General features: G+C 40.2%; 1 protein-coding gene across 1 annotated transcript; it reads right to left on the reverse strand.

Annotated features, from left to right (window-relative positions):
- Positions 1-2,217: 2,217 nt before the first annotated feature.
- PXMP4 (peroxisomal membrane protein 4) lies at positions 2,218-16,932 on the reverse strand. The gene is made up of 4 exons (XM_036752405.1): positions 16,719-16,932; positions 3,927-3,989; positions 3,478-3,676; positions 2,218-2,865 (listed from the first exon to the last, which is right to left on the reverse strand). Exons 1-4 carry the CDS (start codon positions 16,829-16,831, stop codon positions 2,602-2,604), a joined length of 639 nt encoding a protein of 212 aa, XP_036608300.1. The 5' UTR covers positions 16,832-16,932; the 3' UTR covers positions 2,218-2,601.
- Positions 16,933-19,038: the final 2,106 nt, after the last annotated feature.

Here is a 19,038-nt window from a genome sequence, read left to right on the forward strand (position 1 = left end):
CTTTTGCTACAAAACAAGAATTAAAATAGGTTCCTAGATTTAAAGCTGGAAAGGACTTCAAAGTTCATCTAGTTCAACCCTCTCATTGTTCAGATGAAGAAACTGAGGTCAAAAGGAATTTTTATTTTTTACAAAAATAAAAGTAAAATTTTCCAAAGAGAACAAAAAAAAAAAACCCATGAAAACTATGAGGCAGTGGTGATTTTTAGATGAGCCGCTGGATAATTTTCCATTCTAGGAAAGAGTCAAACCTAAATCCTGGTTCTTTTTAGACCTCAAAACATCATGGGGAGAGGGGGAGGGAGAGGGAGGCAGAAGAAAAAACCTCAAAACTGTAACATTTACACATAGCAGAAGAGCCCTCCCAATGAAAGCCCATTGGGAATACTGCCCCAACAGGGAGTCATTATCTATTTCAAACCAATCTCAAATTGAAGAGATTCCCATTGGAAAAGCCCCAAATAGACTTTTCTTTCATCTGAAAGGGCATCAAGCGTGACTGATTCTTCTTTTAACTCTTTTAACTACCCAATGGTCAATTATGTAGGGTCTCTGAGCATCATCTGATTAGAGAGATAGGCACAATGGATGGCACAGCGCCTGGCACAAAGTCAGTTTTAAATTTATATTTGCAAATCTGATGATTAATGATAATGATTCTCTCTACTAGCACCATTAAAATCATGATGGGAGGCAGCATGGCAAGGTAGAAAGCTGGTCTTGGAGTCAGGAAAACCTACCTGACAAAAACTGCCTACAGGACCACTTAATCTCTCAGTACCCTAAAATTATAAATTACAAATTAGTTCCCAATCTGCATAGGTGGAGGGAGTTTCCACAATGGGAGTTCCCTACACTGATAAGCCACAGGTCCCAACAAAAATGACAGTAATAATAGTGACTCTTTACATTAAAATAATGTTACAACTGACAAAGTATTTCCACACATATTATCACAGGTGAGCTCAACAATAGCCCTGGGAGGGCACATATTAATACCATTTGCCAAATGAAGAAAAGGGAGTGACCTCTCAAAGTCACAGAACTAGGAACAGATCTAAAAACCGAACCCAAGCCTAGTACAGGCTCTTCGTGACCCCTCCCGAGGTCCAAAAAGTCAGAGAGGCCCAAAGTAACAGAAGCTGAAAGGAAAAAAGAGGGGTAGGGTAAGTCTGGTAAAGATGTTGCAAGTTAAAAGTCTTTTAATGCAAAGAGCCTCGTGAAAGCTGCCTAAGAAAGCCTAGAAACAAGGAGAAATTCTCTTTAGTATACTGGTCTGAGGCTATAAAGGGTGAAGGCCCCAACAGGACTCAGTTCAGTCACAGACCATCCCTGGAGAAGATGCCTAATCCAGGAAAGCAAGCCTCCTAGTAGGAGGTAAGGTGGTGGCTATGGTGCTGACCCATGCTATTAGGCTCAGGTATCATGAATGCAGTAGGGCATGCAATCTCTATGGCCAGCAAGGGGCAAACTGGCAGGAGGTGAGGCTTGGAATGGATATGTGCTTTATTCTGTTCTCTTCGTGATGTAACCCTTTGGTTTCTCAGTAAGGTTTTGATGTTATTTTTTTCTAATCTTGACAACCTGGAGCAGGCAAAATTATGACCAGGTCCCCGTAAGCTTCTCACATACACAAATGGCCCGAGTCTAGCACTCTCTGATCTGTTTACAGGTACATCTGTTTTATTCTTCGTGCAAAGCAAACCAGGTTTGCAAAAATAATTACATACATAAATTCTTTCAAAGTCTAGGTTCCTTAAAGGATGATTCTCGCCACCTCCACCCCTCCATTCAAGGAGAGTCAGATGGAAAACCTGATCCTTACAAACCTGCGAACACACTTCACAAGAGTGGAGGGAGGAAAGATAAGATGAAAGAAATTCTAACTCAATTATCACTGACTGGCCTCTAAAAAAAAATCACTAACAAACACGTGGTCTTTCACAGTTTGAGTCAGAAGAAACACACAATCACCCCTGAAGAAACCACTGAGTGAGTTATTTAGAGAAGAACAGCTTTCTTCTAAAACAGGAAAAACTGCACAGGGGAAGTGTTTGGAGAGTCATGTTGGAGGCTGTGGAAGGGATTCCAATGAGAGATTGGACTAGATGATTTCTAAGACCCCTTCCAAATCTGTGCTTTTACAGTAAAATCATTAGAAGTAATGGAAAGATGTGTCCTCTGTACATAATTACTTTTGAATAGAGTTGTATGGTCTTTTTTTTTTTTAATGAAAAAGATTTGTATTCCACTGATGGTCTAAATAGCTCCCTATCATTACATAGTAAGTACCTTGATTTAAAAAAAAAACAATTCTTTACTTTGTAAAACAAGTTAGGACCCCTGTTACCAATGAAACTAAACATGAATGAACCCTAGAGAACAAAATAAATCATCTCTAGTCTCTATAGGAAATTTCTGTTGACCAGTAGGTTGCATAGTGTTTGTTTAAAAAATTACCAAGAAATTAATTCAGGACGTGGCAAAAGCCAATCTGAAAACCTTTAGGTTTATATGATAGACCAACAACAAAAAAATTACCTACTTTTACCCTGGCCAGACCAGAGGATATCACTATCCAAGTTTCCCGAGGCCTATGGATTATTTCCCAGGGCTGCTTTTATTATAAATAAGGAAATCAGAAATGTCATGCCACACATTGCTGTCATCATAGAGGTATGTCATGGAGGACTGCAGAGATGGCTGAAGGGTGTGTCTGTGGTACTGAAAGAGCCAGAGGACGAGTCCCCAGACGACAGCAGAAAACAAAGGGAAGGGATCCTGTTTTGGCTCTGGGATGAAGCCTTTCTCAACTGCTAGCCGGGCCAGTCCAAAAAGGATTCGAGACAGCAGGTACATGTTAATCTGCAAAAAGGAGAACCTGAGTAGGAAACTGAATGATGCTCTAGGGTGTGTCAGCCCCTAAACCGCCCACCATGCTTCACCGTCCCTTCCATTCCAAGACTCCTTGTCAATCAGACATGAACCAAGAGGGAAAACAATCTGGCAGACAGGGAGAAGTACCAGGTAGTGGTACCACAGCATTTCAAAGGAAGAGCCTGGAGACTAGAGGATGAGTCACCATTTTACTCCTTCACTTAATCATGTACTTCTCTCTGACTGCAGAGTTGGCCAGGAAAATGCTGTCCTGGGTGAGGTTATAATGAGCGATCAGAACGGCATCCAGGCCAAGAGAGTCTGGCAGGAGAGGAATGCAGGTGCAAGCAAACTTTAACCAAACGGGGAAAATAGTCTAATTTTAGGCCTTGGTGACAGCTCGAGCTAATGATTAATCATGGTGTGATGATGAATGACCTGCACAGACACGGGTCAGGTGGGGAAGGAGAGGAGGGTCCCCATGGAACAATGCAAACATCTAAGACCAAAACCAAGAAGCCAAAAAACAAATCCGAACAAGACAGTCCAGGTGGTGTTAAACAGCTACGTGTAAAAAGGGGAGGGGGGGGCTTCATTTACCTGACTGTTGATGCTGTTATTTTCTCCGAACACCAACCAGCCGCCGACACAGGCTGCCAGGAAGGAATGGAACTGGAAGGTCTGTCCCTGCACACGGGACTGCAAGGCACACAGGCCCTTGTAGGTAAAAACAAAGTAAGCCAGGTTTCGGGAATGCGTGTATGTGGCCTGAACAATTGCCTTGAGCTTCTCCTTTAGGCTAAGTGAACAAAGCAACACAAACGCACACAAAGAGAATTAGGAAGACTATGATCAGAATGAAAACATGAAGACAAGAGAATATTTTCCTTTGGAAAGCAATGGAAGCTATGCATGCAGGGCTCAGGGGATTGGTTAGTTTCCAAAATATAATAATGCATTTTCCCAAGGACAAGATCATACTATGTTTAAGATTCAAGAATGCTGTTGGAGATAAGCCATGCAGAAACACAAAGCCACAGAGTTCATACCTTCCGCTTCTGAAGAGAAACGTCATGACCAGAGCATGGGGTGCACGGATTTTAGCTCCATAGCTGGGAAAGAAAAATATTAAGGAACAATTTTTATAAGAATAGACTCTTTGGATAAATGCTAGAAAGGTCTTTAATGCCAATAAATTTTGATCTAGCTTCCCCTCAGCTCTCAGGCAAACAAAACTATTCAACTCCATCAAAGCATCTTTATTCACATGTTTACAGATTGTAATACATAGACTATTAGAGATAGAAGAGATCTTAGAGGTCATTTAGTCCAACACACTCATTAAAAAGGAAATCGAGACTTCAACTGAGCTCTCCCAACATTCCCCTCTAAACAACTTTAAAGTAACACCTCAAATTGAATTCTGGAGTGGCAGAGATAATAAAAGTCACAGTAAGACATCCTTCCAGCCCAAGACAATGTAGGAAGCTGGAATGAGAGATCTGTGGCATGGGGGAGGAAGTTTACCCACAGCCCACATGGAAGAAACACCAGTGGTAGGACTAAGGTGATGCAGCTTCAGGGGCTCTTAAGCCAGAGACAGTAAGATCTGGCAACTGGTCAGAAAGAAATTGCAAGGTACCCCTGTGCTAGCACTGGACCCAGGACCAGAAGCTGTTTGCCAAGTCTATTGCCTATACCTACTTCTGGGTCATAGCTCAAAAGCAGAAAGAGGCACTTTCAGTCAAGAGGGAGTAGGAAACCTGAGGGACAACTGTTTGGCAACTCCATTGCCCATATGTACTTCTAGGTCACAGTTCAAGAGTGGAAAGGAGCACTTTTGGTCAAGAGGGAATGGAAGCTCTGAGGAGCAGTGTTACTTCCAGCCCCAAGGGATCAAGGACCCTGAGGAACAGTATCCTTCCTAGTCCCAATAAAGGAGGAGCTTTGAGGAACAATATCAATTTCAATGCCAAGGGATCATGGGTCCTTCTTGGGTAAGGGCCAGGTACAGGTCAAGATAGCAGTGACCACACCTCTCCCTAGATCATACCACCTTGGAAGCACTGAAAACTTCCAAACTCCCAGAACCGGATCTGAAAACAACAGTGTGGAAAAAGCCTGAAGCTTGAGACAGAGTCCTTTCCACCCCCACAGTGGGAACAGAGCTCAACATTAACATAAAGTTCTAAATCAAGAATTAGGGTGGAAAAATGAGCAAACAACAAAAAAAGAATCTGACCATAAAAAGTTACTATGGTGACAGGGAAGATCAAGACATAAACTCAGAAGAAGACAATAAAATTAAAATTGCTACAAGTAAAACCTCGGGGAAAAAAAGTAAATTGGACGCAAGCCCAACAAGAATTACTAGAAGAGCTAAAAAGTGATTTTCAAAGTCAAATAACAGTGGTAGAGGAAAACAGGCAGAGAAATGAAAGCAAAGGAAAAAAAATATGAAAATATAACTAACAACCTGGTAAAAGAGGCACAAAAATACTGAAGAAAATAACGCCTGAAAAAATAGAATTGGCCAAATGGAAAAGAGGTATAAAAATTCACTGACGAAAATAACTCCTCAAACAGAAGAGTTTGCCAAATGGGAAAAGAGATACAAAAACTCAATGAAGAATATAATTCATAAAAATTAGAAATGTGCAAATTGAAGCTAAATGACTTCGTGAAACAACAAAAAACAATAAAACAAAGTCAAAAGAATGAATTATGTTTAACAAAAGGCCATGAAAGCATAGATTAAAAGCTAACTGGATACTAAATAATCTAATCCTAAAGAATGAATGAGTCAAAGAAGAAATCATATAAATAATCAATCATTTCATTAAGGAGAATGACAACAATAAGATAACATTTCAAAATTTGTGGGATGCTGCTGAAGCAGTAGTTGGGGGAAAATTTATCTCTAAACACTTAATATGAATAAAATAGGGAAAGAGCAGCTTAATGAATTGGGCATGCCACTAAAAAAAAAAACAACAAAAACTAGAAAAAGAGCAAATTAAAAATCCCTAATTAAACACCAAAATGGAAATCCTGAATATCAAAGGAGAGATTAATAAAAATGAAAGTAAACAAACCATTGAACTAATAAATGAAATTAGAAGTAGGTTTTATGAAAAAAAAAACAATAAAATAAACCAGGTTAATTTGATAAAAAAAAAAAGAAAACCAAATTATTAGTATCAAAAATGAAATGGGTAAATGCACCACCAATGAAAATGAAATTATTAAGAGTTATTTTGTCCAATTATATGCCAGTAAAACTGATAATCTAAGTGAAATGGACAAATATTTACAAAAATATAAACTGCCCATATTAACAGAAGAACTAGAATGCTTAAATAATCCTATCTTAGAAAAAGAAATTAAGTGTGCCATCAATGAACTCCCTAAGAAAAAATCCCCAGGACCAGATGGATTTACAAGTGAAATCTACCAAACATTTAAGAAACAATTGATTCCAATACTGAATAAATTATTTTAACAAACTGGTAAGGAAGTGCTACAAATTCTTTTATGACACAAATATGGTTTTGATAGCTAAACCAGGGAAAGTCAAAACACAGAAAGAAAACTACAGACCAGGGCAAGTCACTTAACCCTGACTGTCAAGAGCAAGCATTATCTGTAATAGGGATAAACTTGAAGCCTTCCCAATAAGATCATGAGGCAAGCAAGGATTTCCATCATCACCACTATTATTCAATACTGTCTAGGAAGGCTAGCTATAGCAATAAGACAAGAAAAAGAAAATGAAGGAATAAAAATAGCCAACGAGAAAACAAAACTATCAGTCTTTAAAGATGATATGATGGTATACTTAGAGAACCCAAGAAAATCCACTAGTTGAAATAATCGACAGCTTCAGAAACTTTACAGGATATAAAATAAACCCAACAAAGTCCAACAGCAAGAGATAGAGAAATTCCATTTAAAATAACTGCAGACAACGTAAAATACTTGAGGGGTCTACCTGCCAAGACAAACCCAGGGATTAGATGAACACGATTACAAATATGTTTCACACAAATACGGATCCAAACAATTGGAGAAGTATTAATTGCTCATGGGAAGGCCAAGCCAATATAATAAAAATGACAATTCTACCTAAAATAATTTACTTACTCAGCACCATAACAACCGAACTAACAAAAATTATTTCACAGAGCTAGAATAATAGTAACAATTCATCTGGAAGGAAGAAAGTCAAGAATATCAAGTGAATAAATTTAAATAAATGCAAAAGAAGGTGGTCTAGCTGTACCAGATCTCAAACTGTATTACAAGGCAGTCATCTTCAAAACAATCTGGTCCTGGCTAAAAAATAGAGTGGCAGATCAGTGGAATAGATTAGGTACACAACACACAGTATTATGACCAGAGTCATCTAGTGGTTGATAAACCCAAAGATCCAAGCTTTTGGGGTAAGAACTCAACATTTGACAAAAATTTCTGGGAAAACTGGAAAGTGGTTTGGCAGAAACTAGGTATAGACCAACATGTCACACTCTATACCAAGACAAAGTCAAAATGTATAAATGATTTAGACATAAAAGTGATATCATAAGCAAATTAGGAGAGCATGGAAAAATGTACCAGTTAGATCCATGGGTAAGGGGAGTTTGTTACCAAACAAGAGATGGAAGGGATTAAGGAAGTAAAATAGATCATTCTGATTATATTAAACTAAAAGGCTTTTGTGCAAACAAAACTAATGCGGTCAAAATTAGAAAAAAAACAGGAAGGGGAAGGGGAGGAATTATATGGTGTTTCCCAAATAAAGGCCTTATTTTTGAGATATCCAAGAAACTGAGCCAAATTTATAAGAATAAGAGCCATTCTCCAGTTGATAAGTGGTCAAAGGACGTGGATAGACAGTTTTCAGAAAGAAAAATCAAAGCTATCACCAGTCACATGAAAAAAATGCTCTAAATCACTACTGATTATAGAGAAATGAAAATTATAACAACTCTGAGATACCATCTCATACCTATCAGATTGGCTAACATGCCAGAAAAGGAAAATGACAAATGCTGGAGGGGATACAGAAAAACAGGGACACTAATGCACTGCTAGTAGTTGTGAACTGATCCAACCATTCTGGAGAATAATTTGGAACTATGCCCAAAGGCTATAAAACTATGCATACCCTTTGACCTAGAAATGCCACTACTAGGTTAATATCCTAAAGAGATCAAAGAAAAGGGGAAAGAACCTATTTGCACAAAAATATTTATAGCGGCTCTTTTAGTGGTGGCAAAGAACTGGAAATCGAGGGGATGCCCATCAATTGGGTAACAGCTGAACAAGCTGTAATATATGATTGTGATGGAATACTGTTGTGCTCTAAGAAATGACAAGCAGGATGGTTCCCAAAAAACCTGTGAAGACTTATACGAACTTATGCAAAGTTAAGTGAGCAGAACCAGAACATTGTATTGAGTAACAATATTGTTTGATGAAAAACTGTGAGTGATTTTGCTGCTCGGATCAAGGCAATCCCAAAGGACTCATAATGAAAAATGCTATCTACTCCAGAGAGAGAACTGATAAACCCTAAAAGGAGACTAAAGCATACTTTTTTTTACTTTATTTTTCTTGTTTGTGTGTGTCTTTTCTTTTGCAATATTCCTAACATGGAAATGTGTTTTGCGTGATTCACATGTACGTTGTTTGCCTTCTTGAGAAGGGGGGGAAGGCTGGGAGGAAGAGAATTTAAAACTCAAACTTTTTAAAAAATGATTGTTAAAAATTTGTTACATGTAATTGGGAAATATTTAACAAAATAAATAAGAACTTTTTTTTAAAAGAGGAAGTTGGGGCAGCTGGGTGGCACAGTGGATAGAGCACCTGCCCTGAAGTCAGGAAGACCTGAGTTCAAATCTGGCCTCAGACACTACTGGGTGGCCCTGGGAAAGTCACTTACACCTGACTGCCTCCAAAAAAAGGAAAAAAAAGAGGAAACTGAGACTTAGAGAGGTTGAGGTACTTGTTCATAATCAATTAACAATGAATATGTGAATTGACTGTGAAAAGAAGTGAGGGGATTACAAGACCTTAGCTTAAAAAGGCCAAGGTCTCTCACTGCATCAAGGGCCATGTCCAGTCATCCTGGTCTATATCTTGCCACTGGACCCATATGGCTCTGGAGGAGAAAGCGAAGCTGGTCACTTTGCACAGCCCTCCCTCACTTAAATCCAATTCTCTTCCAAGTCATGGCATCACCTTGCTGATGTCATGGTCCTCTCCTAGAATAAAGGACAAACAACAAGAAGATATTCTTCGCCTACAAAAGTATCTAGTGTCTAGAGAAATGCTCAAGCACAAACCTGAAAGGGTCAGCTAGCTGTGACTCTTCCCCAACTTGCCTGCCCTCTCTATTCTACCCCGATCCTTCGCAGGACCATATGAGGGCACTTGCAGATTTTGTTCTGAATCCAAATCAAGAATTCCTAATAATAGGACGACTTCCCATTATCCTTTCAGTCCTCCTGCTTCTGCTTTGTCTGCTGAAAGTGGAAGATTCTGCTCTAAATTCTGGCATTAGATACTCTTTAATGCTGGCTAGGAAAATTAAGATGACAGAGGAATCTGGATGAACTTGAAGAACCACCACACAGTAGGAAAGCAAATACCATGGATAACAATCTAGAACCAGATCACATTACCACCATCCAAGCCACTATCTAGCATCTAATAGTGGCCCTAAAGACCAAGACGCAATTTGACTAGGAGGAGGAGAACCCCATCCTTTCTAATCTCAGAGGTTAAGGATGTCCCCCTAAATAGCCATGCTTTCATTAACAACTTACTATGGATCTGTCACCCAGGAATTCAGATAGAGTCTTTTGAAATATATTGTTGTTTTTGCTTCTATCATCCTTTAGGACAGGGCTGTCCAACCTTAGGTCTTTATTGAAACAACAGACAATATATTATGATTTGTCATTTTAGTGAGAGCTCTGCGGTAGCTCGGCTTCATTTAGTGAAGCATTCATGTAAATTTCTATGCTTGTAGGTGGGCCGCATAAATCACGCTGCCTCATGCGGGCCCATCTGCTGCATTTTGGACAGCCCTGCTAGGGCAATGCTTTTGGTAACCCGGGATTTGGTGAAAATTTTCTTCATTCTTTCCATCCTCATCACAATTTAGAAAACATCTTCTGTATCCCCTTTAGTCTGAATACTCAAACTTATATGACATTGGAATATATGCATGTAGAACAGTGATGTCAATCTCAAATACTAAACCAATATGGATCCCTGTGGATGGCATATTGACTTAGTTTTAAAATGGATTATTATCCGTGTTTTATTGTATTTAATTTATTTTGTTAAATATTTCCCAATTACATTTTAATCCGGTTCCTGCACACTCAGGATTGTTTTAAGCGCCTCTGACGTAGAATACAAGTTTCCTGAAGGAAAGGACTATTTCATTTTTGTCTGTCCCTCCAGAACCTAGCATAGTACCTGCCACAGAGTAAGCAGTAAATAAACACTGGTAGAATGGAACTAAAATGAATTTCGACAATGTTATAATTGCTAATCATCCACAAAGCTGTCCTCAGATTTGTTTAATGAGAGAGTTGTGCATTTCAGCTTTGGTATCATTATAATTATGATTATTATTGCTCTACAAAGGCCCTGTAGCTCTTTCAAACAGGTTTAGAAACAATGTTAGGCCCCTACTTTCGAAGAATTAAAAAACAAACAAAAACCTCATGCAAATCAGCAGAGAAGATTTCTCCACATGTATTGTGCATGATCACCTGTGGTCAGTGAGTCAATTACACCCTATCACTGGTTGAATAGCTACGCCGGTTATATACTACTCAGAAGTGCCCAGTTCACGCTAGGCCTTCGTTAATTTCCATCAACTTCCAAAACAGATATTTCATAAAATCATAGAATCTCGAAGTTAGAAGGAGCTTTGAAAGTCACTTAGCTTAACCTCTACTTGAAACACCAATGGGGTGGGGCGGAGCCAAGATGGTGGCTGGAAAGCAGGGACTAGCGTAAGCTCCCCACTGAGTCCCTCCAAAAACCTATAAAAAATGACTGAACCAATTCTAGAACTGCAGAACCCACAAAACAGCAGAGGGAAGCAGGGCTCCAGCCCAGGACAGCCTGGATGGTCTCTGGGTGAGGTCTATCCCATACGGAGCTGGGAGTGGAGCAGAGCAGAGGCCAGTGTGAGCTGCTCGGACCAACCAGACCAGGAGCCGGCAGAGCAGGCCCTAGCGCCCTGAATCAGTGAGCTGCGGCAGTTACCAGACTTCTCAACCCACAAACACCAAAGACAACAGAGAAGGTTAGTGGGAAAAACTGCGGGAGTGGAAGGAGTTCGCGATTTGGCTACCACCCCGGGGGCAGCAGAGGTGGGGCAGCTACAGAAGTACAGCTGCAGTTGCTTCGGGCCCCAGGCCCACTTGGTGGGAGGAATTAAGTGGCGGATCAGAGCAGGAGTGCATAGCCTGCTGAAGATGTAAGTCCAGTCCAGGTTGGGGGTTCTTGGGGAAGGAGGAGTGCTGGGGAGGCAGCGCATCCGCCGAAGCTTGGAACATAGTTCTCTAAACTCTAAAAGCAGTTATACCCCACTGAAAAACTCAAGGGTCAAGTTAGTTGGTCGGGAATATGGCCAGGCAGTGGAAAAGCACCCAGATTCAGTCTCAGACTTTGGATTCTTTCTTTGGTGACAAAGAAGACCAAAACATACAGACAGAAGAAGTTAACAAAGTCAAAGAGCCTACAACAAAAGCCTCCAAGAAAAACATGAACTGGTCCCAGGCCATGGAGGAGCTCAAAAAGGAGTTGGAAAAGCAAGTTAGAGAAGTAGAGGAAAAATTGGGAAGACAAATGAGAAGGATGCGAGAAAACCATGAAAAACAAGTCAATGACTTGCTAAAGGAGACCCCCAAAAATACTGAAAAATACACTGAAAAAACAACACCTTAAAAAATAGACTAACTCAAATGGCAAAAGAGCTCCAAAAAGCCAATGAGGAGAAGAATGCCTTGAAAGGCAGAATTAGCCAAATGGAAAAGGAGGTCAAAAAGACCACTGAAGAAAATACTACCTTAAAAAGTAGATTGGAGCAAGTGGAAGCTAGTGACTTTATGAGAAATCAAGATATTATAAAACAGAACCAAAGGAATGAAAAAATGGAAGACAATGTGAAAGATCTCATTGGAAAAACCACTGACCTGGAAAATAGATCCAGGAGAGATAATTTAAAAATTATTGGACTACCTGCAAGCCATGATCAAAAAAAGAGTCTAGATATCATCTTTCAAGAAATTATCAAGGAGAACTGCCCTGATATTCTAGAGCCACAGGGCAAAATAGAAATTGAAGAATCCATCCATCGCCTCCTCAAACAGATCCCAAAAAGAAATCTCCTAGGAATATTGTTGCCAAATTCCAGAGCTTCCAGATCAAAGAGAAAACACTGCAAGCAGCCAGAAAGAAACAATTTGAGTATTGTGGAAACCCAATCAGAATAACCCAAGATCTGGCAGCTTCTACATTAAGAGATCAAAGGGCTTGGAATACGATATTCCGGAGGTCAATGGAGCTAGGATTAAAACCAAGAATCACCTTCCCAGCAAAACTGAGGATCATGCTCCAAGGCAAAATATGGACTTTCAATAAAATGGAGGACTTTCAAGCTTTCTCAGTGAAAAGACCAGAGCTGAATAGAAAATTTGACTTTCAAACACAAGAATCAAGAGAAGCATGAAAAGGTAATCAAGAAAAAGAAATTGCAAGGGACTTACTAAAGTTGAACTGTTTTGTTTACATTCCTACATGGAAAGATGATGTGTATGGTTCATGAGACCTCAGTATTAGGGTAGCTGAAGGGAATATGCATATATATATATATGTTTATGTATATATATGTATAAGTAAATGTGTATGTATGTATATATGTATGTGTGTGTGTGCATATATATATATATTTATATATATATATAGAGAGAGAGAGAGAGAGAGAGAGAAAGAGAGAGAGAGAGAGAGAGAGAGGACACAAGGTGAGTTGAAGATGAAGGGAAGATATCTAAAAGAAATAAAATCAAATTAAGGGATGAGAGACGAATATATTGAGAGAGGGAGACAGGGAGAGATAGAATGGGGTGGATTATCTCCCATAAAGGTGGCAAGAAAAAGCAGTTCTGTAGGAAGAGAAGAGAAGGCAGGTGGGGGGGAATGAGTGAATCTTGTTCTCATCAGATCTGACCTGAGGAGGGAATACCATACATACTCAATTGGGTATCTTACCCCACAGGAAAGAAGAGGGAAGAAGATAAAAAAGGGGGGATGATAGAAGGGAGGGCAGACAGGGGGAGGAGGTAATCAAAAACAAACACTTTCAAAAGGGGACAGGGTCAAGGAGAAAATTCAATAAAGAGGGATAGGTTAGGAAGGAGCAAAATATAGTTAGTCTTTCACAACATGAGTATTGTGGAAGGGTTATACATAATGATACACATGTGGCCTATGATGAATTGCTTGACTTCTTAGGGAGGGTGGGTGGGAAGGGAAGAGGGGAGAGAATTTGGAACTCAAAGTTTTAAAAACAGATGTTCAAAAACCAAAAAAAAATTTTTTTGCATGCAGCTAGAAAATAAGATACACAGGCAATGGGGTGTAGAAATTTATCTTGCCCTACAAGAGAAGAAGGGAAAGGGGGATGGGAGGGGAGTGGGGTGACAGAAGGGAGGGCTGATTGGTGAACAAGGTAACCAGAATATATGCCATCTTGGAGTGGGGGGGAGGGTAGAAATGGGGACAAAATTTGTAATTCAAACTCTTGTGAAAATCAATGTTGAAAACTAAATATATTAAAGAAATAAAAAAAAATCATTAAAAAAAAAAGAAAACACCAATCCCTTCTACAACATTCTCCAACAAGGAGCCATCCCAGCCTGAAGCTGAAATTTCCAGCAAAGAAATCAATTCTGCTATTTCTACTGAAGTGACGATCCTTCTGGTCAACTAGATTACGACTTCAGTCATCCTCAACTTTTTCCTCTCTCACCACTCATATGCAATCAGCAGACAAGTCTTTGATTTTCCTTCCACAACATGCCTCACATTTGCCCCATTCTCTCCTTTCAAATGGCTACTACCCTAGTCCACATCCTCATCTCTCCCCACCTAAAATGCTACAATAGCCTTTTTTATTGGCTTCTGGTTTCTCCATTCTCTAATTCATCTATCCACCCAGCTGCCACATTAACAATCCTAAAACACAGATCTCACTGTCACAATACTGCCCAAAAATCTTGTGTGGCTCCCTACTGCCTCCGGAATAAAATAAAAAATTCTTATTCTAGCATTTGAAGGCTCCATAATATGGTTTCCACCTATCTTTTCAAAATTATTTCCAGTTATTTTCCTTAACACATGCTTATATTCCAGGAAAACAATCTTCCTTCAAGCCTCAGCACAACTGCTACCCCTTATTAAACAAAGCCATTCACAATTCCCTTCAGTTGTTAGTACTTCCTCTTTCCTCTAAACCAGGGGGCTCTTAACCTGGGGCCTGTGAACTTGTTTTTTAAAAAAAAAATTTGATAAATGTAATCTTGTATATTTTGTTTTTGGCATTTAAAAATAATATTCTGAGAAGAGGTCCATAAGCTTCAGACTGTCAAAGGGATGACTCTCTGAAGATACACTGATACACTTTTAAGTTTAAATTGCATCATTAACATTTCCCTATCACTTTTTAAAGTCTAGACAATCAACAAAACAATAGATCAAAACTTGATTTGTAACATTTGTCAATTTCCAAAGGTCTAAATACTCATACTTAAAAGAAAAGTTAACAATCAGCTCTCTGGGGCCAGTACAAGTCAGCTTCAGCATACCTCTGGGTGCATAACACACAAAAAGTTAACAACCCTTGCTCCAAATTATCTTTTACCTATTTCCATGCATGTTGGATCCCTCCAACAGAAGTAATTTTCTTGAGGGAATGGCCTATTTCCCCTTTGAAGAAATTCTTTATAATTCTTACAAAATGACTCGTACATAATAGGTGCTATGAATATTTGTTGAATTAGGCTCACTACCACAAGGCATTCCATTTTATTTCTGGCCAATTCTAATGTCTTGCCCTGGGATGAAGTCTGCTTTCCTGTAACTCCTACCTATTGCTTTCCCATGCCTGTCTTGCGTTGTCAAGAACAAGGGGAATCATTCTACCACACGTGCCTTTCGGATATTTGAAGACAACACTCTTGTTGCTCCTAAGTCTTATCTTTCCCAGACTAGGTGTTCTGTTGACACATCCTCATGATTTAAGCATGACAGGCACCCAAATATCATACTAAGCAATTCCACCGATCCTCATATAACCTGTAGCCTCCAGAACTAGACAGAACGCTCCACATGTGGTCTGGCCGGGGTAGATGACAATGGGACTACCATTCCCCTGATTCTGATACTTTTATTAATGTCATCTGACAATAAAATGGCTTTTTTTTTTTTGCCTAATCACACTTTTGATTCACACTGAACCTGCATTCAACCATAACTCCCGATCTGTTTCAAGCTTGTATAACAAAATAACACATTCTGCGCACAGTCCAGTACATGAACAGCCTCCAACTAGCACAATCCTAAAAATAAACACAAACTCACTCAAATTGCACTGTCAAGTGCCCTCACTGTTTCTTCCCAACTCCTCCCTAAGCAGTCTTAGTTCATTGTAGAGGCCTGGTGAAGTGGTTTTCCAAATCACAAGCAGAAACATGCTGCATTGTGCAATATGAATACATATTACACAAGAATACAACATGGTCAGGAGAGAATGTGTGACCAGTGTCTTTCCACTGTACTCTGAACTTTTAAAGTTCATTTATGTTTGGGTCTGGGCACCACATTCTAAGGACAGCTACCAACTGGCTTGCATACAAAACTAGGGTAAAGTTCATTGCAGGGAAGAGGCATTTTGAAGTTAGGAAGTTAGACAGAAAGTATGCTGGAGGTAGAAAAAACGCGGAATTTGGAGTCCAAAGACCTGGGTTTCGTTCCAGCTGTACCAGTTACTGTGTGACTTTAGGCAAGTCACAATACCTCCTCAGTTTGTTCATCTATGAAATACGATGTTGGACTAAATGATCTGTGTTCCATTCGCCTCTAAATCCACGGTCTATGTATGATCTCCAAGATTTTCCAGAATCAAGGCAGAAAGAACCCGCAGAAGAGGATAACCTTATTTAGCTTGGAGAAGAGAAGACCGGGGACATGGGACACGAAGAGCTGTCATGAAGAAGGGGACTTGGGTTTGTTCTCTTTGGCTCCAGAGACTAAAACGGGGGAGGGGGCGGGGGAGAAAGGAGCTTCAAAGAGGCAGATCTAAAGGAGGAGAGGGATGCAGAAATTAAACGCGCTGCTTCTGGGGGCAGGGGGTTCTCTTTCGCTAGAAATCTTCAAGAAACGGCGTGATGGCCACTTGTTGAATACGTACTAAAGAAGATTCCATTCTCATCCAGGTGTGGATTGGTCTGGATGGCCTCGGAGCCCCTTATTTCTCGGAGATTTTGCGCAGCCGTCCCTCACTTCGGGGGGCGATGTGAGCAGCGGTAACACAGCCCATTTCACAAACGCCCGGTGCCCAAGGCTCCCCCCCCCCCACCCCCGAGATCGTGACCATGACCCCGCGCACGACCGTGACTCTGAGGGCTCTAGCCCTGGATCCCCAAGACCCCGCTTTCTCGGCACTCAGTGACACGACCCCCTCTCCCCCTGCCCCAGGCCTCAGTGCTCCAGGTCCGACCCCCGACCCTCAGAGACCCGGAGCCCAGGCTCACACGGCTCCGTTGCGGAAGCCCTTGAGCACGGCCAGCGCGGCGTGGTAGCGCCGCTTGCGCAGCAGCGTATTGACGGTGTAGAGCAAGATCTGGAGCTTCGGCGGGAGGCCCATGGCCGCCGAAGGGAGCGGGGACACGGAGACGGAGAGAATGAAGCGCGACTACCGGAGCAAGGCGGCTGGAGTAACTCCTCACCGGGCTTCCGGGGCCATCCGGGACGCATTTCCTTATAGGGTGCCGCACCCGTCATTCATGAGAGATTGACCAATCAGAATCACGAATCTGCTCCAAAGGCGTGGGAACCTTGGAATCATTGGCTCATTGGACCAAGAAACAGCAACTGTAACCAATCACAAGATGGGCTTCTCCCCCTCTGGCTTAGGGTAAGAGATAAGAGCCAGCGTTCTTCTTAACAGAGCTTGGTGTCCTTTACGGAGTGTCCCTAAAATCTGAGCAGAACTTTGCAACGATCTGGCCAAGAAAAGATAGAAACTGACACAAATCTGAAAACAGTAACGTCACAGGTTTAGAGCTCAGAGGACATGAAGAATATCAGACGCCTTTTACAGATGAGAAAACTGAGACCTAGAGATGTTATGCTCCAAATCACACGGGGAATGAGTAGCAGAACCGGCGTTGTAACTCAGGTCTTATGGCCTTAGATTCATCAAGTCTTCTGCTACTTGTTAAAATTCATTGCCCAACAGATAAATGCATATGAAAAGGATATCAAGGGAAAAGAACAGGCAGTTATCAAAAAGGAAACGCAAACTGTCAAAAAAAAAACCCCACCAAAACATTGTTTCAGGCTTTCTGGCTGTCAGAGAAAAATGCAAAAAGCACATAAAAATTCAATGTTATTGAGGTTAAAGAGACCAACTATACTACTGAGGGAGGTGTGAATGGCGCAATCGTTTTGGGAAGCATAATTAAGTTATGAAATTGTTCTTACCCTTTGACCTAGTGATCATGCTCTTACAGCAATACCCTAAGGAAAGGTTAACGGTAGGAAGCTGCTTAATTAAGAATAGCAAAAAGCTGGGAGATAAATCTCGCCTGTTGTCAGCATCCCTCACAGTTCTGGGACCACTAGCTATTTCCTTGTTTGAGATGTTTTTTAGATATATTTGAGACACATAAATCCAATAAAATATTTAATATATAAGGGTAAGTGTTGATGAAGTCCATCAATCAAATCACCCAACTTCTGCTTAAAGTAGCAATATGCTGTGCTTTGATACCTTTGTCAGGTGACAATAGTCAATTAGAGGTGTGAACTAAGTGTGAGCAAAGCTTAGACATCAATTGATCACAAACAAAACCAGTGCAACCAAAATTATAAGGAAAGCCGAAAACTGGGGTGTGGGGGAAAATTTTGCAACAAGTATCTCTGATAAAGGCCTACTTTCTTAAATATATAGAGAACTGAGTCAAATTTATTAAAATACAAATCATTCCTCAATTGATAAATGGTCAAAGGTTATAAACAGGCAGTTTTCAGGCAAAGAAATCAAAGCTATCTATAGTTATTTGAAAAAATGCTCTAAATCACTATTGATCAGGGAAATACAAATTAAAACAACTCTAAGGTACCACCTCACACCTATCAGATTGGCTGATATGAAAAAAAGGGAAATGTTGAATATTGGAGGAGACGTGAGAAAACTGGGACATTAATGCACTGTTGGTGGAGTTGTGAACTGATCCAACCATTTTGGAGAACAATTTGTAACTGTGCCCAAAGGGCTATAAAATCATGTATACCCTTTGATACAAAAATATCACTGCTAGGTCTATATCCCAAAGACATCGCAAAAAAAGGGAAAAGAATCTATTTGTAAAAAAAATATTTATAGCAGCTCTTTTTGTGGTGGCCAAGAATTGGAAATCAAAGGAATGCCCATAAATTGGAGAATGGCTAAACAAGCTATGGTATATAATTATAATAGAATATTCTTGTGCTATGAGAAATGACAAGCAAGATGATTTCAGAAAAACCTGGAAAGACTTACATGAACTGACGCATAGTGAAATGAACAGAACCAGGGGAACATTGTACATAGTAACAGCAATATTGTTTGATGAAGAATTGTGAATAACTTAGCTATTCTCAGCAATACAATGATTCAAGACAATCCCAAAGAACTAACGATGAAGCATATTATCCACCTCCAGAGAAAGAACTGATATTGATTGAACATAGACTAAAGCATGCTATTTTTCACTTTCTATCATTTTTTTCTTTTATTCAAGTCTTCTTGTACAAAATGACTAATAAGGAAATGCTTTACATGATTACACATCTATAGCCTATATCTGC

Source organism: Trichosurus vulpecula, chromosome 3, assembly GCF_011100635.1.
Source record: "Trichosurus vulpecula isolate mTriVul1 chromosome 3, mTriVul1.pri, whole genome shotgun sequence".
NCBI classification, from domain to species: domain Eukaryota; kingdom Metazoa; phylum Chordata; class Mammalia; order Diprotodontia; family Phalangeridae; genus Trichosurus; species Trichosurus vulpecula.

Bases quoted from the DNA above. Each gene is read 5' to 3' on its own strand.
- PXMP4 (XM_036752405.1), bottom strand. From the start codon at position 16,831: ATGGGCCTCCCGCCGAAGCTCCAGATCTTGCTCTACACCGTCAATACG. The intron at 3,677-3,926 runs GTATGAACTCTG...TTGTTCACTTAG, and splicing joins TTTCTCTTCAGAAGCGGAAG to CCTAAAGGAGAAGCTCAAGG. The intron at 2,866-3,477 runs GTAAATGAAGCC...TCCTTTTTGCAG, and splicing joins ATAACAGCATCAACAGTCAG to ATTAACATGTACCTGCTGTC.